Source organism: Lepidochelys olivacea (assembly GCF_965140295.1).
Source record: "Lepidochelys olivacea isolate rLepOli2 genome assembly, chromosome: 1".
Taxonomy (NCBI): Eukaryota; Metazoa; Chordata; order Testudines; family Cheloniidae; genus Lepidochelys; species Lepidochelys olivacea.
The window spans coordinates 220,376,707-220,401,231 of record NC_140411.1 but is presented as its reverse complement, the minus strand read 5'-3'; the positions used below and the strand labels follow the sequence as shown (position 1 = coordinate 220,401,231).

The 24,525-nt window shown below is 45.0% G+C and overlaps 1 protein-coding gene across 1 annotated transcript in view; it reads right to left on the bottom strand.

Annotated features, from left to right (window-relative positions):
* PRMT8 (protein arginine methyltransferase 8) overlaps positions 1–23,883 on the bottom strand; it is a 99,804-nt gene extending 75,921 nt beyond the window's left edge. Inside the window, exon 1 of the mRNA XM_084617801.1 lies at positions 22,749–23,883. Coding sequence (XP_084473927.1) covers positions 22,749–22,823 — 75 coding nt within the window. The 5' untranslated portion in view covers positions 22,824–23,883. The remainder of the gene's footprint in view (positions 1–22,748) is intronic.
* Between the last annotated feature and the right edge of the window lie 642 nt (positions 23,884–24,525).

The following is a 24,525-nucleotide window of genomic DNA, read 5'->3' as shown; positions in this document are numbered from 1 at the left end:
ACAGAAGCGATCTGAGACTGAATACCTCCTTGTAAGGATTTCAGAGTAGCAGCCATGTTAGTCTGTATCCGCAAAAAGAACAGGAGTACTTGTGGCACCTTAGAGACTAACAAATTTATTTGAGCATAAGTTTTCGTGAGCTACATGCATGCATCCTATGAAGTGAGCTGTAGCTCACGAAAGCTTATGCTCAAATCATAGAATCATAGAATATCAGGGTTGGAAAGGATCTCAGGAGGTCATCTAGTCCAACCCCCTGCTCAAAGCAAGACCAATCCCCAACTAAATCATCCCAGCCAGGGCTTTGTCAAGCCTGACCTTAAAAAGCCTGACCCTCTAGTCGACGTTGGTGAGGCCTCATCTGGAGTACTGTGTCCAGTTTTGGGCCCCACACTACAAGAAGGATGTGGAAAAATTGGAAAACGTCCAGCGGAGGGCAACAAAAATGATTAGGGGACTGGAACATGTGACTTATGAGGAGAGGCTGAGGGAACTGGAATTGTTTAGTCTGCGGAAGAGAAGAATGAGGGGGGATTTGATAGCTGCTTTCAACTACCTGAAAGGGGGTTCCAAAGAGGATGGATCTAGACTATTCTCAGTGATAGCAGATGACAGGACAAGGAGTAATGGTCTCAAGTTGCAGTGGGGGAGATTTAGGTTGGATATTAGGAAAAACTTTTTCACTAGGAGGGTGGTGAAACACTGGAATGCGTTACCTAGGGAGGTGGTGGAATCCCCTTCCTCAGAAATTTTTAAGGTCAGGCTTGACAAAGCCCTGGCTGGGATGATTTAGTTGGGGATTGGTCCTGCTCTGGGCAGGGGGTTGGACTAGATGACCTCCAGAGGTCCCTTCCAACTCTGATATTCTATGATTCTATGATTCTATAAGTTACTGAAGAGATAGCAGGTACCATACCATTGTGATCTCCCAGAGGACCAGTTCCAAAACACAAAGGTCCTGGAACGGTTTGTTTACAAACATAGACATGAGGTTATTTAGTACAGCCATAAAAAGGGACTGCCATGTTCTGCAGACAATAGAAGGCATCAGAAAACTATTAAATGGATCTTACATTTTTTCCAAATTAGACTTGGATAAACTATTGTCAGCTTGAACAGGATCCCAAGTCAAAATGTTCAACATTTATTTCAGTGCTTAAAGAGCTCAGCCATTGCCAGAGGCTTTAAAAATTGATTTTTTTCTAGCCATTGAAGTGTTTGAGAAAAGGACAGTCAGCATCTAATCAGACTTGGATTGGACTTTGTCATTTTAGGGGTGACACTGGTTTACAGCAGAACAATTATGAAGCACAAAAGGAATGTATCTGATCATTTTGCTGCCAACAATCTGACTTTCAACCCAGCTGAATGCGAATCCCACAAGGAATATATACATAGGGTTTCTTTGGACATTTTTCTCTTCACAGCATGGCATTCGAAATGATCCAAAGAAGGCTCATGCCATGAAAGAAGCAGCTGTATCATAAATTGCCAGTTCATAAAAAAGTTTTCTTGGCACGATTCGCCTAACTTACCAGAGTTTTCATATGCAAGTGTTCAGTAAAGGAAATTAACAATAAGAAAAATCCTACTACATTAGAAAGGTTAGAACCATGTCAATTTGACTCCATCAAGGATTTTCTCAGTAAAGATGCTGTTATGTCATAGTTTATTCTTAACTTGGCATCTGAATTAATAGTGCAGGCAAATCCAGCAGGGTCCAGAAGCCAAACTGAGTCAAATACCAAGAGCCATAAATCTGTGCATGTGACCACTAGCAGACAGCTCAAGAAATTAACTCTTTTGAGTCAATTATTCCAGATTTACATCAGTGAAACTGTCAGAAATAGTTGGCCCTTTGTATTTTTTTTCAGTCCTTTGAGGGGCTCAACATAATCAAGTCCTGCTCAAGTCAGTGGGCCAAATTCTGCTCTGTTACACTGGTGTAAATCCAGAATAATTCCATTTGCCATCTGAGTTGCCCCAGATGTATACTGGTGTCACTCAGAGCAAAATTGGCTCGTTGAGACTTGAGGGCATGCAGAACTCCACAGGATTGAAACCTTGGGGAGCCATGGGGGCTATGTTCATGTGTGGCAGATATTCCTAAAGTGATTGGATCTCTTCTATATCAGACAGAGAACTTATAGTTAAACATTTTACATTCTGAGCGTCATTTAAAAACTGGTATTTGATTTACTTACCCAAATACATTTGGAGGTAAAATCAGTGTCTTGGCTACACTCTGGCCTTTCTCAAGATGTGTGATAGCAAGGAAAAAGAAATAGATAAAAATATGGGATTCACATACAATAATCCCCCTCTCAGATCAACATGGTCATACTCTGCATTGGTATTCTGCTCCTCCTATATATGCATAGCTCCTTTTGACTGTGTATGTATCTCTTTAAATTTAAGGGAGATGTTCCGAGTCTGCTTTTTGCTTAGTGTACCTTTAAAAACGTGGAGCCTGATTCCGCATTGCCCTGCACCTTGTGTAGTCGTTTACACCTGTGCAAAGTGAGTGTAAAATGCTATGATTCTGACCTATTGACTTTAATTCGCGAGGCAGGTGCTCTGTGCTTCTGAAACTCAGGCCCCTGGTGGCCTCTGGCCTATTGCGAGCATTCAGGTTTTTGCATCACCAAAACCCCTCTGGTAATTGGCAGTGTCAGTCCCAGCAGAGAGGCCCTAAATATCATCTGTTCAGCACAGAACATGGACTACATGCTTTACAGAACATGATGAATATTCATGCGCGTTACCATGAAACACATTACAAGACAATATATTGCTAATGACTCAATAAACAAAAGCACAGAGAGAGCTAGTCTCATCTTTATACAAAAGCTGCTGAGTGTGCCCAATAGCAATTAAAAATTATATCGCTATGCTAAACCCATTTGAAAATGATCACCATAAGTAGATAGCTGTTGCATATTTATCTGTCCTTGTAAAATCAAACTGACCATGGATTTATGTAAGGATATAATTCTGGCCTCCAAGAATGAAGGACCCAGTAGGCGTTGATCATATAGTAGGGAAGAACTGATAGTTTAAAGTTGCATTGAGATTTCCATGTAAAGCATTGAGATTTCCAGTTAAAATCCTTCTGTTTTATATTTTAATTATTTAATTTAGTGTCCACGTTAGGCACAATAACTCTTCAAGGAACAACTGACTTTTTCACATAATTTTTAAAATAAATAATGAAGGGTAAAATTTTCAAAAACACCTCAATGAGACTTAGGCTTCTAAGTCACTTGAGGCCAGATCTTCAAAGGTATTTAGGTGTCTAACAGTACAGATAGGCACATAGTGGGATTTTCAAAAGCATTTAACAGGTTAGGCACCTAATTCCTACTGAAATCAGTGGCAATTAGGCACCTACCTGCCTAGCTGGCTCTGAAAATCCCATTAGGTGCTTAACTGTCCCCAAGGTCAGAGTTAAGGTTGTGCAGTTTAAATTTCAGTTCGGTGAAGGTGATAGCACTATTGAACTGAAATTGCATGTGTTAAAGAAGACGTTAGTGTGTTGGTGTGATTGAATATCATGCTGGCAGTGCGCTATAGGTTAAAGACTAGAACTGTGTTGGGTGTGACAGTTGTCTTAATATATTATTTCCTTGCTCTCTAGTAATCATTTATGAGAAAAATACACATTAGTAACCTCAATTTTAAGTTAGCAAAGTTTTTTTGTAGTGATAATATACAGTTTATGAAAAGCTTTTTACTGCCAGATAAATAGTCTGTTTTCTGATTGTTAGGGTAATAATGCATTAAATTCTGTAGCTGCCTAATCCTCATCTGATTATAAATAGGGGATATGTCTTCTCCAACCCTATGCTCACGAAACCCTAGGTGGATTTAACTTCATTAAGTAGACTTATAGCTGGTCGTTAAACAATCTTGTTTTGTTTCACCACATCCAAAAAACTTTATATGCAAAGAGAAGTGACATGCCAGACATTAAGAGTTAAAGATACATTGTTGTTTTTATGTTAAGTAGAAATCTCATTGAAAGAGACTGAGCTCAGGAACCCACACCTTCAGGCCTAAGGAGTATATTCCATTCTCAACCTGTATACATAACTCCTATTAATTTCACTTTAATGCCTGTTCCAAAGCCCAAAGAACTCAATGAAAAGACTGCAGCTGATTTCAATAGGGTTTGGATCAGGCTCAGACAGGTAGATTCACAAGGGACTTAGGTGCCTAACTGCCACTTTAGGTTCCTAAATCCCAGATTTAGATGCCATTGGTATTTACAAAACCCCCACTCAGCTGCTGCCTAACCCTGTAGGCACCTAAATTCACTCAGCAGCGCCTATCTTTTTGCACTAGACATTCCTTAGGCACCTCTGGGCATACACGCTGCTACCTCACTTTTGTTGTCCAGACACCTAATGCAGAAACCAGGGGAAGATAGGCATCCCTCTGCCTTTCTCACTTGCAGGGGCCTGATCCTCTAGGCATGTGTGCAGCATGCCTACCTCCACCCAGAACATCTAGGGAATGGGGGAGGACTTCCCTCATAACTTTCAAACCAGTGGTTAGGCTGGGGATGTGGAAGACCCCCAGTTCAAGTCCCCCCTCACCTCCACCTGAGGGGGAGAAAGGATTTGAACAAGGATCTGCCACCTTTCAGGTGCATTCCCTAGCCTCTGGGCTATGGGATACTCTGACAAGGGGTTCCCTCAGTCTCTCCAGTTGAAGCTGTTCCACTGTGTATAAATCATTAGAGTCATGGGAGCAGGGGGACTGGCTCCTGGGTCTCCCACTTCACACATGACTGCCCTAACCACAAGGCTATAGAGTTATTCTTACTCTCTTTCTGGCCCAGTTAATATTTATATATTTATTTCTCCAAAGTGGAACAGCTTCAACAGGAGAGACTGAGGGAGACCTACATCACACCACCCTATAGCCCATTGGCTAGGCCAATCACCTCAGTGGTGGCAGATTCCCTGTTCAAACCTCTTTGCATTAGGCTGGGACAGGGAAGACTTGAACCAGTGGTCTCCCATACCCCAGGTGAGTACCCTACCCACTGAGTAGTTTTGAGGTGGTGACTACAGCTACTGCTTGCAAGATGAAGAAATGCCTGAAGAGTGTTCACTGCTGAGAATCCTGAGCAGAGGTAGATGCTTCCCTTTAGCCTGGACTTAGGTGCTGAACTCCCTGAGAGGGCAGGATTTAGGACACACCCCTCTCCTTCACATCTCCCATTGGCTAGCTTAGTTGAGGAGCCATTTGGCATGCTGACTTTTGTGAATCCCAGTCTTAGGGGTATAGGAAGCTTGAGCACCTAACTCAGGTTCTGTGAATCCCAGTGGTTTTCTAGAGGTCTAAAAGTTAGGCGTTGCAACGCTGAGCATCGCAATGTCTAAATCCCTGTGTGAATCTAGCTTTTTAATGCTTTTGGCCCTGATTCAGCAAGGGGATCAGCCATGAATCTACATGGAAGCCCATGTGAAGTTCCATATATGCCAATGGAACTACTGGTGCGTAAAATTAGACTCATGCTTAATATCTTGCTGAACTGGGGCCTAATTCTAATTAACTGATCATGCTGATTAGGTCTTACGCACATGAATAGTCCCACTGAGTTAAGTGGGACACATGAATAGTGCCCCTAAATACTACCCAGTGAGAACAGAGATTAAAGAATGGGGCCCTCACACATCTCCAATACTAAATATTGTGCGGCACAATCCAAAGCTCATTGAAGTCAATGGAAGTCTTTCCATTGACTCCAGTAGGGTTTGGATTAGGCCCATGAAAAATGTTACCTATGATACAAACTTTATTGTATACCCTAATCAGTTGTTTCTAACAATGCTAACATAAACAAGAGTACAACACAATCTGTAGCTTCACATTAATACATAAGCCAGCTCTTGATAGTTCTGAAATGTCTTTCCACAGGTTTGATTGTTAAATGTGAAAGGGATGCAAGAGACCATATCACTAAAACTTTTATACACCCATGAAATCGTGTACCATAACCTTTAGAGCCTGCTGAAAAACCCATAATTTGACAAATACCAATTTAATATGACATTTGCATCCTTAAGTAGACTCATAGGGATAGCACGTTTAATTTAACAGGGTGATTTTGAACTCACTTGGACCACTGTAAATCACAAATAAATCCATTGAAATTGATGGATTTACACCAGGGTACAAACAGTGTGTGATCAGACTGTCTCCATTTATTACTCAGTTACATTATCTGGAAACAGATCTTCCAAACAACAAATATTAAACTGGTTATATTTTTCTGCCACTATAAGTGGCAGCAACTTCAAAAAATATTTTATGAGCACTTAGGACCATTATTGGCCTAGTGCTGAGGAAAGGAATAGAGAGCTGACAGGTAGAGAGATAACATGAAGGATGTACAGAGATATTTTTCCAATGAAATAATTGCCTAGAGGCTCTCTAAATGTATGTCTCTTGTAAAAGAAAAGAATCCCCAAATAATACAATTCCACCCTCACAGAAACAATTGACAGCACTCTTATAGCCTAAAACCATTCTTTAACTATTTCTAACTATTTTAACCTCCTATTACATTCAGGCACTCCAAAAAAAAAAAAAAAAAACGGGGGAAGGGGTCTTTAAAAACCAGAAAAAAATGGAATGTAAGCTATGAAAAAGTAGAAATGCAAGAAATAATTTTGAGAGTTATCCGACTTCTATTACACAAGCTAACCTTTTCTAAACCAATGCTCGCAAAAACACTGCACTAGTGTCACACTTGCTCTGCCCCTAATGCTTGAAGGAAGAATAACATGCAGGAGGGTAGATAAGGAAGATAGATACATGTAAGAAAGACAGATCAGGCCATATATAAGGCGCTCACATTGCAATCCATCTTAGTGCAAATGCAGGGCTCAGTTGGACTACTGAGAGACCCCTAATGTTGGAGGCCATGTGATACATACTCTCTATGCTACAGAGAACAAAGCTGATCAAAAAATTGGGATACTTTTCTGCAGAACATTTCAATACTTCACCAGAAATTCAAATACTGAAAAATGTTGACCTAAAATTGGAAAAATTCAGCCAAAACTTTTTAAAAATCTGTTTGAAAATGCTGCTGCAGCGCTGCATCGGAGTTGTAGTTCATGTGTCTCATGCTCCCATTTTCCTCTATACACATGGCTCTTTGGTCAGACTACATCTCCCATGATGCACCATAATCTTGCCTTTTGGAGAGTCTTACTACACTATATTTGAACCCATGTCTATGAGTGCAGAGGATCAGTAGTTTTCCCAACAGGTGCCGCTAAAAAACAGTCCATTTTTCCCTGTGATTGTTTTGCTCTTCTCCAGCTGAGATCTGTCCTTAACTCACTCAGCTGTTCTTCAGTCGAGTATTAACGAGAACACTGTGTGGTTTAATATTCCATACAGGCTGCAACATTTAATCAAGAAATAAATTGAATGGAATAACAGCCTTAATTTTCCATATCCTTGCTTTGGACAACGAGTTAATCCTGCCAGCTGCTGAAATGCAGAGCCAGAGCTCAGGACTCAGATTTTGCTAAATGACAGGACGGAAAAGCTTCCATGGGGTGAGAGAAAAATATATACAGTGTTCAGCAAGGTGAGCTAAGATCAATCCTGAACTGAAACTGAAATGAGCACGGCTGGAAAAGACAGGAGAGCAGAAATAAACCCTGGTTAGGAGACAGATGCTTAATCCAGCACATGCAAATAGTGTCCCTAGAAGCCATTTTAAGGATTTTCTCATATGACTGTTGCCAATGAGGAGAAGTGGCTACCTGAATGCAATTAGGAGAAATTGAGAACAGGAGACGCTCTGAGGGCCAGACGCTGACAGAAGAGAATATTCAAAGGTGTTGTTGACTGCTTCATGACATCTACTGTGTTCTTGCCAGCCTATCAGCCTGCACCACCTCCACTCCACAGCTTACTTTGCCTTACTGGATCATGAGTAACAAAGCTCCATGGTCAACACACAATATTGATTCAAATGAAACTTATCAAGCTTAGATTTGGTTAAATATTGGCAAAATGGTGCTGGAACTGGCTAAAGGTTAGTTTAATGGAGATTTCAAGGGAATGCTAAACAAAATTCGCCTGAACTAACTGAAACAAAATGTTTTGTGCTTTTCTGAATGTGATGTTCTTATCTCATCTCAGGTTGGTTGGGATGGATCACATGACTAGTCATATGGATGGTGTGCTTTCTAGTTCCATGATTGGGCAATCCTGCCGTGTGTGATTAAAGGCTAGCAGAAGTCATTTTCACTCTGGTTTGCAAACAGAAAGATTGTGTTTTCCATGAGTCTCTAGGAGCTGTTGTAAAGATCTAGTTGTTTATTTACAAGCAGTATAAAGGGAGTATTGACCCAATCCCCTAGAAGTCTAATCCATCACCCAGGCCTTTGGCTCTCTGATTCCGGACATTTCTGTCAGGAAATTGAAGGGGAGAATATTTCCTTTGCTGCTGTTGCTGCTGCAGGTGCGAATTGATGACAATGAATAGCCTTAGCAGCAAGTTGCTATGAACACATCTCCCCATTCTCTTGTTTTCTACTTCACTCCTTCCATTTCAATTCCCAACCCCACTAAAGACTTTGTAAGGTGGCCCCTCCCCTACTGTAGACTTACAGAACAAATTTTGTTTGACTAAATGAATTTTGTTTCAAGATACAATGGTTTTTCACTTAAGGGAAACTTCACCTTCAACGTGCTTAACTTCAGCAACATCAAGATAAACCCAGAATTACTAAAAAGAAAAGGAGTACTTGTGGCACCTTAGAGACTAACAAATTTATTTGAGCATAAGCTTTCATGGCATCTGATGAAGTGAGCTGTAGCTCACGAAAGCTTATGCTCAAATAAATTTGTTAGTCTCTAAGGTGCCACAAGTCCTCCTTTTCTTTTTGCGAATACAGACTAACACAGCTGCTACTCTGAAACCTGCCAGAATTACTAAGTGCTGAAAATGGTAGAAATGAAAAGGATGAAGCATGCACGATATTCTGTGCCCAGTGAAATGTGCTTCTTCTTCCCGTCTGCTCGCCAGCCACACCAGTGGCTTGGTGCTACTCTCACACAACCTTGTCTGTAGTGAGGAAGAGTGGCCTCACTCTGGTACAGAGGAGATTAAGTCACCCTGTTGGGCGCAGCTAACTCCACCCTACACTGCCCCCTTCACAGGAAGTATAGGGGTGGGACAGGAAATATAAAAACTACATCCTGCAGCTCAGTTGAGGCTGGACCAGGGAAGGAGGCAAATGTCCCTCCGAGGGAGCTGAGCCACCAGCAGAGTGCACAACCAGCAGCGGGCAGAAAAGGCAAACCACTGCCCTGAGAGGTGGACAATACTGCAGAGGGAGTGAAAGAAGGGCTGTGAGACTGGGAACCAAGCCCCAGTGACGATGGAGCATCCCCACCAAGAGCCAGTAGGAAGTAGCCCAGGGTAACAAGACTTTGGTCCTGTTGTGCTGCCAGGAGGTGATGCAGTGACCCCACGTTACCCTGCTGACCCTGTGTTGGGACCACCCATCATGTCAAGTTCCCTGGACTGGGACTCAGTGGAGCAGCGTGGGCCCAGTTCCCCTTACCCCCCAGGGCTGGATGCTCACTGTCCTTTAGGCCAGAAGGACAGAGATACTGTTTATTTGCTCAGCCCACAACCAAGCGCTCCAACCATTGATTGTGGCCTGCTCAGCCCTCATCCTAGAAGGCCTGAGCCACTGACTATTGTTGTTTGCTTGGCCAGGAGGCTGGAGCTATAGACTGTTTCATCGCTCAGTCCATTCAGGAGTCCTGAGTCCCAGACGGCATTGCTTAATCTGCCCTTGCCTGGGAGGTCTGAACTTTAACCTGTTGAATTGCACAGCTCTCAACCCGGAGTCCAGAGCCATAGATGCTAATTGTTTACTCCAGCTAGGAGGCCTAAGAGAGAGACTGTCGAATGGCTCAGACCCCACCTACAAGGGCAGAGCCATAGCTGGCTTGATTGTTGAATCCTCATCCAGGAGGTTGATCAAGAGACCGGAGCTGTAGTCTGCCTGTTGATGTGTTGAACCCTCACCCAGGAGGTTTGAACTGTCATTTGCGCAGCCACCAGGCAGGCCGCCCAACAACTTCATCCAGCAGATATACCAATTCCCCAACACCACCAGCGGGGGTGCCCTGAGCCTGAGACACGGTAGGCTTACACTCCCGCTCTGTAGAAACAAGTTTTCAGTCCACGAAGGCAGAATTATCTAATGGCTATAGCAAGGAATTAACATATTGTCGGGCAATGAGTTCAAATCCCAGATGAATCACTCCCTCGTGGAACTATCCTCTCCAAATACATGTTACTCTGAATAACACAGGCAGGAAGTTAAGTTCACAGGGTGTCTACACTGCAAGTGAAGGGGTGATTACAGTAGGCATACCTACAATGTTTGGGAAGGCATACCGATGCAAGCTTTCATCTAGCTAGCATGGATAATCATAGTACTGATGGCATGGTGGCACAGACTGATTGCTCATGTAAAATGCTGCCAGGGACTTAGGTTGCTAGCCTATGACACCACATCTTCACTATATTGTTACCTGTGCTAGCTGGATTAAATCTAGCACAAGTATGCCTACTTGTACTACAATCACACTTACACTTGCAGTGTGGACATACCCACGGGGCTCAACCCTCAGAAATGCTGCCTGTGAAGTCAATCAAAGTTGGTGGCACTTAATATTTCACAGCATTGGGACCCTAGAGAAGAGACTAGACCCCGATGTGACTGAAGGTCAAATGTGATGTCTCCTTTTGCATCAGTTGGCTGAGCTGTACAATTAGGCAAGAAGCTAAATCTGATTGTCGGGGGGAGGGAAAAGAAGTGGCTTCTCGGATGTGGCCTGATCTTTGCTGTGTAAATAGATGAACAAGAAGTGTTTCACCCAAAACATCAGTTTAACATAGATTTCTGTGTTTACTATTCATTTTTTTTATAAACCCTATTTATTAAAATATTCATCTTCCATAAACACTATAAGAAAAATCATCAAAGCATGCAGGAGAAAAAACAACATGCCAGATACTCAGCTTGTGTCAGCTGGCAGAGCTCCATGGACTTCAATGGACTATGCTGATTTACATCAGCTGCTGTATGCAGCTAGACAGAAATTCTGTTTCAATAGAGAAAATGTACTCTAGTCCTGTCTCCGCATACTCCCCCAGAGACTTAATAAAGAGCTTGAATGAGGGAGAAAAAAGGCAAGATACTACATCATGGGCTTGATTCCGATCTCCATTTACACCAGTGTAACATCATTGGCTTCAGTGGAGTTACTCCTGATATACCACTGTAAGTTAGGTCAGAGTCAAGTACAGTAGGTGTATCCCATACCTCAGATCTTACATGATCTATATACAGCCCCCATCCGTAAATAGTGTCTGATAGCCTCACCATCTTTAATGTATATAGTATCTTTAATCTGTATATAGTATCTGAGAGCCTCACCATCTTTATAATGCTCCTGTTAGGGTAGAGCTGGGGTATTATCTACATGCACCGATGGGGAACTGAGGCACAGAGAGACTCAAGGTAGATCTACACTTTGAGATGGGGGTGTGATCCCCAGCTCAGGGAGGCATACCCACACTAGCTAGCTCTGATCAAGCTATTACGCTAAAAATAGAGAGGCTAACCAGCCTGAGTACATGCCTAGCATCTCAAATGGGTACATACTCAGATCGGCTAGCCCCTTGTGCTGCCACGGCTATCCTTTATATTTAGCGCACTAGCTCTCATTGTCCTAGCATGTCTCCTTGAGTTGGGAATCACATCCCCAGCTTGAAGTGTATATGTACCCTCATTTACTTGCCCATGGTCACACAGGAAGTCTGTGGCAAGCAGGAAGCTAAATGTGGGTTCCCAATTCCGAGGCCAACACCTTAACCTTAACGCTTACTTCTCTATTTATTGTGCCCAGGTCTAAGATTTCAGCTAAGAATTTTTTCTCTCCATAATTTCCTTGCATATGTTTTGTTACTGGAATCTTCACTTCTGACTGGAAAGCCAAGACAATCAGATTTATTTATGATGCCGTAACGTTTCACTCTCAGAATACAAGGAGAAATTATTTTCCATCACTGCACTTAACAGAGTTTTCAAAAAAGCAGTCTTGGCAGTGATTGTCTGAATCCTCCTCCTTTCCAATTCTGATGTCTAGCTCTCCAAATTGTTAATCCAATGAAACCAAAATAATCCATCTTCCATTCCAATTTTTCAAAGCAAGACTCAATTTTTGTGTTTGCAGACAAAAGGGACAACATTTTCGCTGCCTTTTAAAATTATGTCTTTATTTTATTAGATTGAGGCGAAAGGCATCTCCAGGACCACAAGGTTCAATACACTCTCCATCATAAAGGCCATATAATTTCCTATTACATTATAGGAGCTAAATTGTGTCCAGCTTTTGCAGATGCTCAAGGGTGGGGAAAAGGCTCAAGGGACTTTCCACTCATTTGTGCCTCTGTGTAGCAGCAGAACACAGTCATATTCTCAGTGCTCAGGACACACAAAATCTCCATAAAGACAGTACTCACAAGTGACATTAGCTGGCCATGAGAAGGGGTAGAGGATTGCCCACTGCATGCTTTCTAAGAGTGGGCAACTGCTGAACTGCAGGTGGCATTGTACCTCTGTGAGGGCACCGCTGTAGCATGCCAGTACATGCTAGTGGCTGAGGAGTCACATCTGGCTCTAAGAGTAGTTCCCTTGCTCCTTAATATGGACGTGTTTTTATGTTATTGTATTTAGGGAATATTCCCACAGAGGAAAGAAAAATGGGTTAGGAAACCCCAAGTTATCACAGAACTTAAAATCCATCTGGCCCTTCCCTTCAGTCCCCAAAATACAGGCTTGACTGTAAACCAGGTGCTGTTGCTGAGCATCCCAGCATGGCCAGTGAAGTCAATAGGAGTTGCAGGTATTTAGCTCCTATCTGGCTCATTCACTTAGGCTTCCAACTCCCAGAAACAGCCTATGAGTCTTCTGAATAACAGCCAGCTTCTCTGCCCATAGGCTTTAGATTAAACACTTCTGGCACCATGCTCAGGAGCAGCGCACAAAGAACGCTACGCAGCTTCTCCATGCATAAACAGCCAGGCAGAAGCAAGTGCTGGCACAGCTCAGGGGAACCAAGACTAGATCAAAGTCAAGCGTGCTGCTGAAGCTGGTGGGCAGCGTACTAACCAGCAGAATGCTCTGAAATCGGAGCCCAAAGCAACTGACTTTGCCATTCACCGGCCACTACTATTTTTATCGGTGATCTAAAACTAGTTTACAAGTAAAAGAGGTTAGTGTAATGTCATGACTAGAATGTGCCTTGTCCCTTGTCCCCTCCTGGTACCTTTGGGAACAAAAGTCTGCTACCCTCCTAGCACAAATCACCACAAGCAGGGCAAGGAGGGCTGGGTGGAAGGGAGGCAAAAGTACTAATTCCATTCTCCACTCTGACGCAGCCACCCAAGCGGCAGCAGATTGGTCCATCCTAAAGGGGACAAGTTATCCCCCATCTGCCTACTGAACCATCTAGTGCCAGTCACTGTCAGAGACAGGACACTGAACTAGGTGGACCAAAGCTCAGATCCAGGACGGCAATTCCCATGTTCCTGTGAAGAGTACACACTCTCCATGCACTCCTCCATGCACACTCCTGGAGCTCTCTTGGGTTAGTGTAGAACAACAACAGCCTCAAAGCAAGCACAATCCGTCCCTTAATGACCCCAGGACAAACAGCACATTCTACACTACAAAACAGCATATAGAATCATAGAATATCAGGGTTGGAAGGGACCTCAGGAAGTCATCTAGTCCAACCCCCTGCTCAAAGCAGTACCAATCCCCAACTAAATCATCTCAGCCAGGGCTTTGTCAAGCCAGGCCTTGACAATATGAGTAATTAGACCGGACATCAACAAATGTGCTATAGTGAATGACCCTATACTGGCAAGGAAACAGACCAGAGGATCCAGTAGGTCTTGTCTATCTCTAAGTTCTATGATTCTTATTAAATATAAACATTCCTGGATCTTATTTTATATTATTAATGCACACCCCAAAATACCTTCATTATAATGAGTCAGGATAACAATGTAGGAGATGCCCTAATTCTGGGAATGTCCTGACTTTTTAGTGTTTGATTTCACAACCCTGAACGTTGTATTAATTCTGAGTAGGGATAGAGAGCATTTAATTACACTGGGCATAATCCTCACCTGAGCCAAATGTATGTCCTGCACAACTGGAGTGGGGCGGGGAACGTGGTTCTCAGCCAGAGTTCCATTCCCCCAATCCTGGACTGGCTAAAAACCAAAACAGCCCCCACTATAAATTAGAGCATCTGAAGGGGTAGTCTAAGTTATACTGGCTGCAGAGGCAAGGCACCAGCTGAGGATAAGATGGAATGGGATGCGCTCTGCTTTGCTCCCTAATCAAGCTCTACACTACTTGAACATTCCCCTGTGTCAGTGGGAATTCTCAGGTGCCCCTTTAGGATAACTTTCTGGCTGCTTTTCACTGTCTCAGCAGCACAAAGCAGCTGGAGTAGAGCTAGCTGGGACGTCTCTGGAAAAAAATATGGGTTTTTTATCAGAAAATGCTGATTTGTTGAAATCAAAAGTAGTTGCAGGGCAGGGTCAATTTCCACGACTCTCCCAAGTCAATACCTGTTTTAACCTAAGTTTCAAAATTATCGAAACACTTGACCCAAGCTGAAATGGTTTTTGGTGTATCGATTCACAAACATTTTCACAATTTTGACTTTTAGTCCTGATTTGGGATGAGAAAAATATTCAAAATCTCAAACTCCCACAGGATGGGAACACTGTTTCCCGGACAGCTCTGACTGGAGCATGGGCTAAGGATCTGGTCCATACAACTCAGATACGCTGTTTATCATCACAGCTGGCATTGCAACTGTCTGCTCTCCAGTGTTACAAGATTCTGGGACACGTGACCGCTCAATACAGTTGAAAGACATGTCACAAGCTGTTTTCTCAGTGGTGACATGCTACAACCCGGCTGGCACTGTGCCTCAGAATGAGTCAGAGTCCATCATCACTTCCACTACCCTCCTGTCCCATCTCTCTTGGTGTAAGCAACTTTCATTCGGCGGTATTCTTTCATGCATGGAGTTCTGAAGTCATGTACTGAAACAAATAACATTATGCTTATCTAGTGTTTTTCATCAGTAGGTCTCAGAGCACTTTACAATGGATGTCAATATCATTATCCCATTTTACAGATGAGGAAACTGAGACAATGATTTGTCCAAGGTCAACCAGCTGGCCAGCCGCAGAGCCAGGAATAGAATCTGCGTCTTTTCAGTCCCAAACCAATGATCTAGCCACTAGGCCATGCTGCCCCTTGCAATAGCAAAAATCTTCCTAATAGGTTTTTAGTTTGTGTTGAGTTTTACTTTAATTACTCATTGAAAAGCAAATCCCATGCCACAGGAGTGCCTGGGAAATGAAATCGTACTCATGAGCCACAAAGTAATTGTGGAGACTCAGGGCTGCAAGTAGCCATCACAGTTTTCCCACTCATCCATCCATAGTGGGGTGGCTGGTGGATTTGTGTGGTTGCAGATCCACTGAGCTTCTCATTAACACAGACCACCTTAATGTCTTCATCCACCGTGGCAGAGAAGGAGCTTTCACAGATCTGGGCTCTGCAGTATTCAGAGTTCACATCCATATTTAAGGACTACTGGCATCCTGCATACCAGAGGGTACAGCAGAATCACATGATTTTCATTGTGTCTGTGGCCCTCTGTACCCATGGAAGAGAACCAGGACTTTCTGTAAGTATAGAGGGAGGTTGATGTAAATGGTGGATTCTCTGTAACTTGAAGTCTTTAAACTATGATTTGATGCCTTCAGTAACTCAGCCAGAGGTTAGGGGTCTATTACAGGAGTGGGTGGGTGAGGTTCTGTGGCCTGCGATGTGCAGGAGCTCAGACTAGATAATCACGATGGTCCCTTCTGATGTTAAAGTCTATGAGTTGAAGCACTAGACTGGGACTCAAGAGATTCATTTCTTGGCTCTTCCACACACATCCTGTGTGACCTTTAGCAGATCACTTAATCTATCTGTTCCCCATCCGTAAAATGGGGATATTAGTACTTCCTTTCTCCCATCCTTTATTTAATCTCTTTAGATGTTGAGGTCTTCAGGGCACAGGCTGCCATGCTATGTGCTTGTACAGCAATTAGCACAATAGGAGCCCGGTTTCAGCTGGAGCATCTAGGTTCTATCGTAATAAAAATAGGGCTATTACAGGGCCTGCAAAATGCAGTAAAGTGGGGGGCATAGATTTCTCCCCCTGCCTGACCCTCCTCTTCCCCTCTCAGACACCTCATCACCACCAGCAACCTGACCCTCCTCTCCTCAGCCCATAAACCCCTACACCCACCCCATCCAAATTTGAGTGAGTGGTGTTGCAATCTGGCACACAGGGTTGCAACACCACACACGTCTGATCCAGCCAAGAAGTGGTTGGGCCCTGGCCCATGTACTCCTGCCCCCAAATCCACAGCCTATGGACTATGACATCAGTCAGAGATGTAAATGGTACATGTGGATGCATATAATCATTGGATGGTTTATTACAGGGGACTTAGACTTCAGCTATGTATATAACCCCTATCACTATAGCAGTCAGGTTATAAAGTCCTTGTATCACTCATGCCTTCATGCCTTTTTTTCACACTACTCCCTGCACCTTGAACAGCCACTGACAAGGGTCAGGAAGGAATTTTGTTCCTGCCAATGTATGCTGGGAGATTATTTTTTTTTTAATTTCTTTCCTCTGAAGTATCAAAGTTGGTCACAAATGGAGATAGACAGAGTGGGCCAGGGACTCTGAGGTGACTTTGAGTATTCTCTCTCTCGGGTACTTGGCTGGCTGGCTCTTGCTCATATACTCAGGGTCTAACTGATTGCCATATGTGGGTCGGGAAGGAATGTTCCCCCAAGTCAAATAGGCAGTGACGCTGGGGTTTTTTAGTCTTCCTCTGCAGCACATAGGTGTGGGTCATTTGCCAGGATTATCTCTGTACATCTCACTTAATTATTTCCCTGACATTCCAGAAGCCTCAGGCCCTGGTGCATCTCAGTCTCTCCTAGTCTCTGCCTGTGGCACACAATTGTCAAGTTTCCTGACAATTGTAATACTTTGGTCTTGTTTCAGTTGTTCAGTTTAGTGTGCAGGTGCTGGGTGGTACTGGGAGCCTGTGATGTATAGCAGGTCAGATTAGATAATGTGGTGGTCCCTTCTGGCCTTACACTCTATAAGACTATGTATCAAGCACACACCGTCTCCTCCTGAAATCTCATGTCTTTAGACTTGTTTTCCATTGCTAAACTCAGCTCTAGAACTGACATCTCCTTCCTCCATGCCCATTCACATTAAAAGAATAGACCGAGCAATCTATGCAAGTGCAACAATAGGGATTTTTGGGACACTTTGCATAAATGCTCTTCCAAAAGCAATTTCTCCTTTCCCTTTATTTTCTATCTTTCTGTCTTCCATTATTGCTATAGGGCCCATTTCTGAACCCATTACTCACATAAGCAGCCCCACTGATGTAAATGGGACTGGTCATGTGAATAAGGATTTATAAGATCAGTCCCATAATTGAGGCACTGATCCCAAAGCCCTATTCCCATGAATAGCCCTACACTGAAGTCAGTGGGATGGTTCCTGAGAATAAAGCTCTGCAGTATTGGCTTTTGGACTGTACACTCGTCAGGAAGAGACCTGAGCCAAATCTTACAAGCCAGCCATGAGATGAGCTTCCATTGACTTCACTGTGAATACTATGCACAGAGGGCTTTTGGTTTCAGCCCCCCGTCTTTTATTTTTCTGTAAAGCACCATGTGCACCCAGGGTGCTGTATAAATAAAGAAATATAAAAGGCCCTGCTAATGAATTTCTTTGTAGAAATGTTGGCAAATAGAGCTCTAATGGCCTTCTCATACATAAATACAGGGCTTGATACAATGCCCATTGAAGTCAATGGTGGGGCTCTCCTTCACTTCACTGGACATTGAATCAGGCCCATAGGACTATATCCACAAAGGGGACTTACACTCAGCATTGCAATGAGTAACTTCAGCTGCCCTGGTACCCAGCGGAAGCCTCAGCCCGAGGTTAGGCACTGTGGCTCCCCACATACTGCATGGGGAGAATTAGACTCCTAAGAATGGTTTCAGAGTAACAGCCGTGTTAGTCTGTCTTTGCAAAAAGAAAAGGAGTACTTGTGGCATCTTAGAGACTAACCAATTTATCTGAGCATGAGCTTTCGTGAGCTACAGCTCACTTCATCGGATGCATACCGTGGAAACTGCAGTAGACATTATATACACACAGAGACCATGAAACAATACCCCCTCCCACCCCACTGTCCTGCTGGTAATAGCTTATCTAAAGTGATCATCAAGTTGGGCCATTTCCAGCACAAATCCAGGTTTTCTCACCCTCCGCCCCCCCACACACAAACTCACTCTCCTGCTGGTAATAGCCCATCCAAAGTGACCACTCTCTTCACAATGTGCATGATAATCAAGGTGGGCCATTTCCAGCATAAATCCAGGTTTTCTCACCCCCCCCACCCCATCCCCATACACACACCAACTCACTCTCCTGCTGGTAATAGCTCATCCAAAGTGACCACTCTCCCTACAATGTGCATGGTAATCAAGGTGGGTCATTTCCAGCACAGATCCAGGCTTTCTCACCCCCTCCCCCCGGGAACACACACACACACATAAACTCACTCTCCTGCTGGCAATAGCTCATCCAAACTGACCACTCTCCAAGTGTAAATCCAAGTTTAACCAGAACATCTGGGGGGGGCGGGGGTAGGAAAAAGCAAGGGGAAATAGGCTACCTTGCATAATGACTTAGCCACTCCCAGTCTCTATTTAAGCCTAAATTAATAGTATCCAATTTGCAAATGAATTCCAATTCAGCAGTTTCTCGCTGGAGTCTGGATTTGAAGTTTTTTTGTTGTAAGATAGTGACCTTCATGTCGGTGATTGCGTGTGATTCAGAGAAGCCAGCACGCTGAGCAGGGGGCCACCTAAGCTAGCCAGAAGTGAAATGTTGAGGAGAAGGGTGTGGCCAAGCCTTGGCCCTCAAATAGAGTTAGGTGCCTACATTTGGACTGGAGGAAGATGCCGATCTCCACCTGGGCTTCACAGCTGTGAAGCCGTTAAGTACCCAAGCCAGCTCAGTTCTTTCTCAAAAAAAAAGAAAAAACTCAGGAGGAGGTGATGACCTTATACCCTGTAGTCCAGTGGTCAGAGCTGGTACTTGGCCCCAGCCCTCCTACCTCCAGGTGATTTCCCTACTACCTGGGCTATGGCATATTCTGATGTAGGGCTCTCTCAATTTCTCGTGTTGAAGTTGTTTCACTGAATATAAAATAAACATTTATTGGAGCTGGAACCTGGGTCTCCCCGGTGGGTGCCCTAACCACTGGGGTATAGAGTCATCCTCAGTCTCTCATCCTGACCCAATGAATATCGCATTCTTTATACAAAGTGGAACAAATTCTACTAGTGGGGGGCACCACCTGCTCCTCCAGTATTGTTTTGTGCCGGGGGCAATGCAGTAGGTGTGCTCGTAAGTGGCCTCTAAAAATCCCTTCTAGATCAGGCCCCACAGACAAGATAGGTGGGGGATTTTGAGGATCCCACTAGGGCTTAGGTGCTGAGAAGCCAAGCAGCAACAGGATTTAGACAGATTTGTGCATGCCCACACACAGAAATTTAGGCACCATGTTGACTTTGCCAGGGCAACGTTGGCATCTAAAGAATGTCAGTGTCTACAGGGTTAGTCAGCAGCTGAGCAGGGGAGTTGATCTAAATTTTTGTGTTAGATGCCTAAAGTGGCATTTTGGCACCGACATCCCTTTGCGGGTCTAGCCCAAAGTGCATATAAAAGAGTGTTAACACTGTAAATGTCTAGAAATTGATAAAATATGGGCCTAACCCTGTAAATCCCCTACTGGCATGAATAGTCCTCCTTTACTCACAAGTAGTCCCATTTATTTCACTGGGGTTTCTCGCATGAGCAGGAGTTTCTGGGACTGGGTCTATATTTCTTTTATTTTATTTTTTTTAAACTCAGTACGGTATAAGAAAAGTGCTTGACATACAGTATTTGTAGCCAGGATGATCTTAGATAATGCTGTTATATGTGTGGTGAATTTCTGTAATCCACTGTCCTTTATCACAAAATGGTAATGCTAAATGTATAGAATTGTCTTATTAAGAGCTTCAGATCAATATGAGTAAGACCCAGGTGATTTTAGAATAATTTGGCAGTGATGTTTTGGCTATTTGTTAACTGTTTTAACTGCTCATCTGTCTGAGTGTCTCACTTTTTTTATATACTGCCTGTCACCCTAGTACCTTAGTGCTTTAGAAAATTAAGAGTATGGGCCAGATCACCAGCTGATGTAAATCAGTGTCACTCCATTGACTTCAGGTGGAGTCAGTTGACACCAATTGAGGATACTACATAACTTCATTATGATAAGAACACAAACCAAGGGCCCTATCTTACATTCTTTCTGCTTCCAAAACAGCCCCTGGCTTCTGGATGAGCTTGGGGAGGGAGGCTCAGGGAATGCAGGTTTGAGCCCCAACTCGGCATCTTATGGTTTTACTGAATAAGGATGTTTGATAGTTAACTAGTTTCAAAAATACACCAATATTTAATCTGTTGCATTTCTAATTATGTGGGGCTCTCGTTTTCTCTCTCCTTTTTAAAAATTAAGAAACGTTAACAGCTGAAAATTAAGCTAATAAACGAGACAATATTTTACCAGATGTTATCAATGCATCCTTGCTGGCTTCATGCATAGACATATACAATAGAAAATGTCTATCTGCACTAGTCCAGTCTATAATTTTGCTCTCGTTTCACAAATCTTGCATTTGCATAGATTATAACGAGCAAAAAACCTAGCCCGTAACCAAGATACACTTCCTTTCCGAGTGCATTTTTTTTTTAAGAAAGCCATCCCTGCAGATGCATAATGCAGTGGGTGCAGCGTTGCACAAGACAGCAGGAGAGGGGATAGACACCCCCCCCCCCCAATGCATCGATATCAAGTTTAGATGGAAGAGAGAAAGTTAATGCGTTCAGCTCATATGTCCCTCCCCGCACCCCCGCCCCCATTTAAGGACAATGAAGGGTTCTAAAAGTAAGCAGCTGGGCTTATCTCCTCTGCCTCCAGTACTGGGCAGGACTCTGGGACCTCTGGTACAGTACGTGCCATTCGTACTAGGACAGTTTACAGATGTGCTGCCTGACTCCTTGCTATTTATAGCAGCCTCTTCTACCACGGTACTCGAGGGGGTTGTAACGCAGGAGCAGGCATGCTCCTTTGATTTATTGCTGGAATTATATTCGTTTAAGACAACTCCGCTCTTCTCATAGCAGGGCGAGTGAAGCACGTCCCTGGACCTTTACCCCACACACCCGTTTGCAGAGATTAGTGTCCCTACCACGCAGACGCTGTTAGGATTCACTGCAAGGGAGACGGAGGGGGTTTGGGGCTAATCCCTTTTAAATAGCGGTAAAAGAGGGGAAACAGACAGAAGCTCGGGCTCGTGCCTTACCTCTGCAGGGATATTAAGAGAATGGAGGTCAGCTGTGTGTGTGAGAGAGAGAGAGAGGCTGAAGCGGAATAGGAGTGTGAGTTGGTTAGCATGCAATACCATGATGGATACACATTTCACGGCGCTGCATATCGGGGAACCATACGTTAAATATTCAGCAAGAGCACTGGGCATAGCCTATTAATAGAAGCCGAGCGGTTGGCGCTCGCTCGCTCTCCCATAGGCAGGCAGCCGGAGGATTTGATTCTGCCTCTTTTCCCCCGGGAGCAAGAGACGAGCCACAGCCCCTGGAAAGCCTCCGCCAGGTCACGGCGAGCTCAGTGAGTATCAGGTGCTACTGACCCCGTTACCGCTCGGACGCGTCTCCAGAGGAAAGCAGGGCAAGGCTGGGGGAGGCTGCTAAAGGACACGGAGCTAACGCGAAAATATTCTCTCTCTCTGCAGCACCCTGGAGAGCTCCTAGGGGCGGCTCACCAAGCCAGGCGAGAGCCTTCTCCACCGCCCCGGCCAACCCGCCAGCTTGCACGCGGAGCCGGGGGCTCTGCTTCCTTCCCCTTGGCAGCCGCGCTCGGAGCTCTCCCAGGTGCTGCAGACACCCGGCTCCCTAACTCCCTGGCAGGTCTGCGAAGAGCTGCCCGGGATGCTGCGGAGCTCTGCCTCCTCCTCCCCCCCTCTCCCCCCAAAACCAAAACCCTCCTCCCCTCCCCAGCCCCCTGCACACCCGGCTGCCCAGCGCTTGCCTGAGGAGCGTTTGCTCCGTCCAGGAACGGCCCAAGAGCCCAGCGCTTCCTTTGCCCGAGCCGCAAAGCACTCGGAGCTGCTTCGGATCAAAGCCTGCCGCCGGAGGGCAGGGCAAATTGAGGCGGAAAGTTCTTGCCATGTAGGGCTGGACGCACTGCTCGCGAGGAACCCAGCCAGGGCAGGGGCCATGCAAAAACGCAGCCGCCACCGTGGCAGGAGCAAGCAGAAGGCGCGGGGAAAGTTTTGCACCTGCTGCTGCTCGCGGGGGGGGGGGGGTGTCCGGGGATGGGGGTCCGGGGGACAGGTCCCTGTGCCTCGCTTCCTTACCTCGGTGTTCTCAGTAGCATTCTCCGCCATTTTCCTCCTTAGGAGCAGGCAGCGGGAGGAGTGTTTCATTCCCATAAGAGCCAGCCAAGGGGTTGGGGCTTGGGGCTGTGTGCTTTTTTTTTTTTTTTTTAAGATCTCCAAAACCTGGCACACGCACAAAAAGGCAACAAATTAATTTGCTTTGTCCTTTCTGCTGCCTCCACTGGCACCAATTTTCCTTTGACACTTCCAAGCTCTTCTTCCCTTTTCCCCTCTTTTCCGCCTCCACCAAGCTCTTGAGATGAGTTAGGAGGCAACCCCCTCTTCAGCTTACACTAAAGGCTGCCGGGCTGCGCGTCCTGCTCCCTCGGAGAAAGCGATCGGGCTAAAAAGGCAAGAAGCACCAACTAAACTGAACTTGGGCGTGCAGTGACCAGCGGGGCATCTTTGTGTCCTGTGGCTAATCTTCCAGAGGCAGAGGGAGCCAGAGACAAAGCAGCGGGGCCAGGAAACCATAGCCCCTTCCTTTCTTCTTTGGGCTCCTCTCTCTCTCTCTCTAAGTCTCCACTCCAGAAAACTTGCTTTTAAGGAAGGAGCCCACACTGCTCACGCTGGTAAAGCATTTGCTAGCTTCTTTCCGTGGCTATCTTCAAAAGGAAGCAGCATCCCCTTCCTGTTCTTGGGCTGGGCTCCTGTCCTACTCTGCGAGTTGATCTCCTGTACCTTTCTTGGGAGGCACAATTATATCAGTTCCCCCCCCCCACACACACACACACTCACAACTTTCTTCCTTCCTTCGCCCCCACCCCTTCGGATCAGCCCTACTTTTCTTTCCAAAGCCTCGCTGCCCTTGAGAAGGATTTTATGGGTCAGCCCATTAACTCCTTCTGCTCCGGCTTCTTTTCTCTTTGGCTTTGGAGGAAGCCTGTTTCGCTCTGGTTTTGTGCGTGTGCCTCTTCCTCCCGGCTGCTGTTTCCTGACTTACATCTAGCCTGAGCCTGCCTCCCAAACAGACTCCAGGTGCAGAAAGATCGCCCTTGTCTGAGCACAGCTACTCCGCAAAGCCAGAACAAGCGTTTTTGTTTGTCAAGCCCTTCCCTATGTCCATCCTCCTCCCTGGGAACTGTCGCTAAGTGCCCCCCTTCCCGCACGTTTCTCTGGTTCTTCCTCTCCCACCACCTTTTAGATTCATGTGGTCTTACAGCGGAGCTAGATTTGCCTGGCTCGTTTTGGTGGCTCTAGGGGCGGGAGGGGGTGTATGTTACACAATGCATTCCTGGGTCTTCACTTTAGTCCAGTGTTGATCTCCAACCCGCTGTGATCGGGTTGATCTCGTTGGGGGAGCGGGGTGAGAAAATAAAGCTAGAGGGGTTTATTTCACGTTGGATTTAAGTACCTGACCAACTTCACTACCATTCGTTGTCCTAACTCATGTCTACCCGTCAGGCCAACATACGTCCAAAGAGGCTTAAACATTTCTTTGGGTGCCTTTTTTAGTACACACATGCATATCCCCCCCACCCACCCCCACTCCCCTGCTCTTTATCCTTCTCTCATTTTGGCAGATATTTTTTTGCGCAGCCTCTTTTATAATCTCCTGTAACAAAAGAGTGCAAGAAGAGTTTATCCTTAGCTGACCTCTGCAATGCTGGCAACATATCAGATGCTATGCGAGCAACAGGAGCCCATGGTGCACAGGAGGCAGGGATATTCCTGGGGGAGGTGTTAGTGACTTATGGAGCCGACAGCCAGAGTGGTTGCGCTGCCTTCTCCCCACAGGAATGGGGCTAAACCGGCA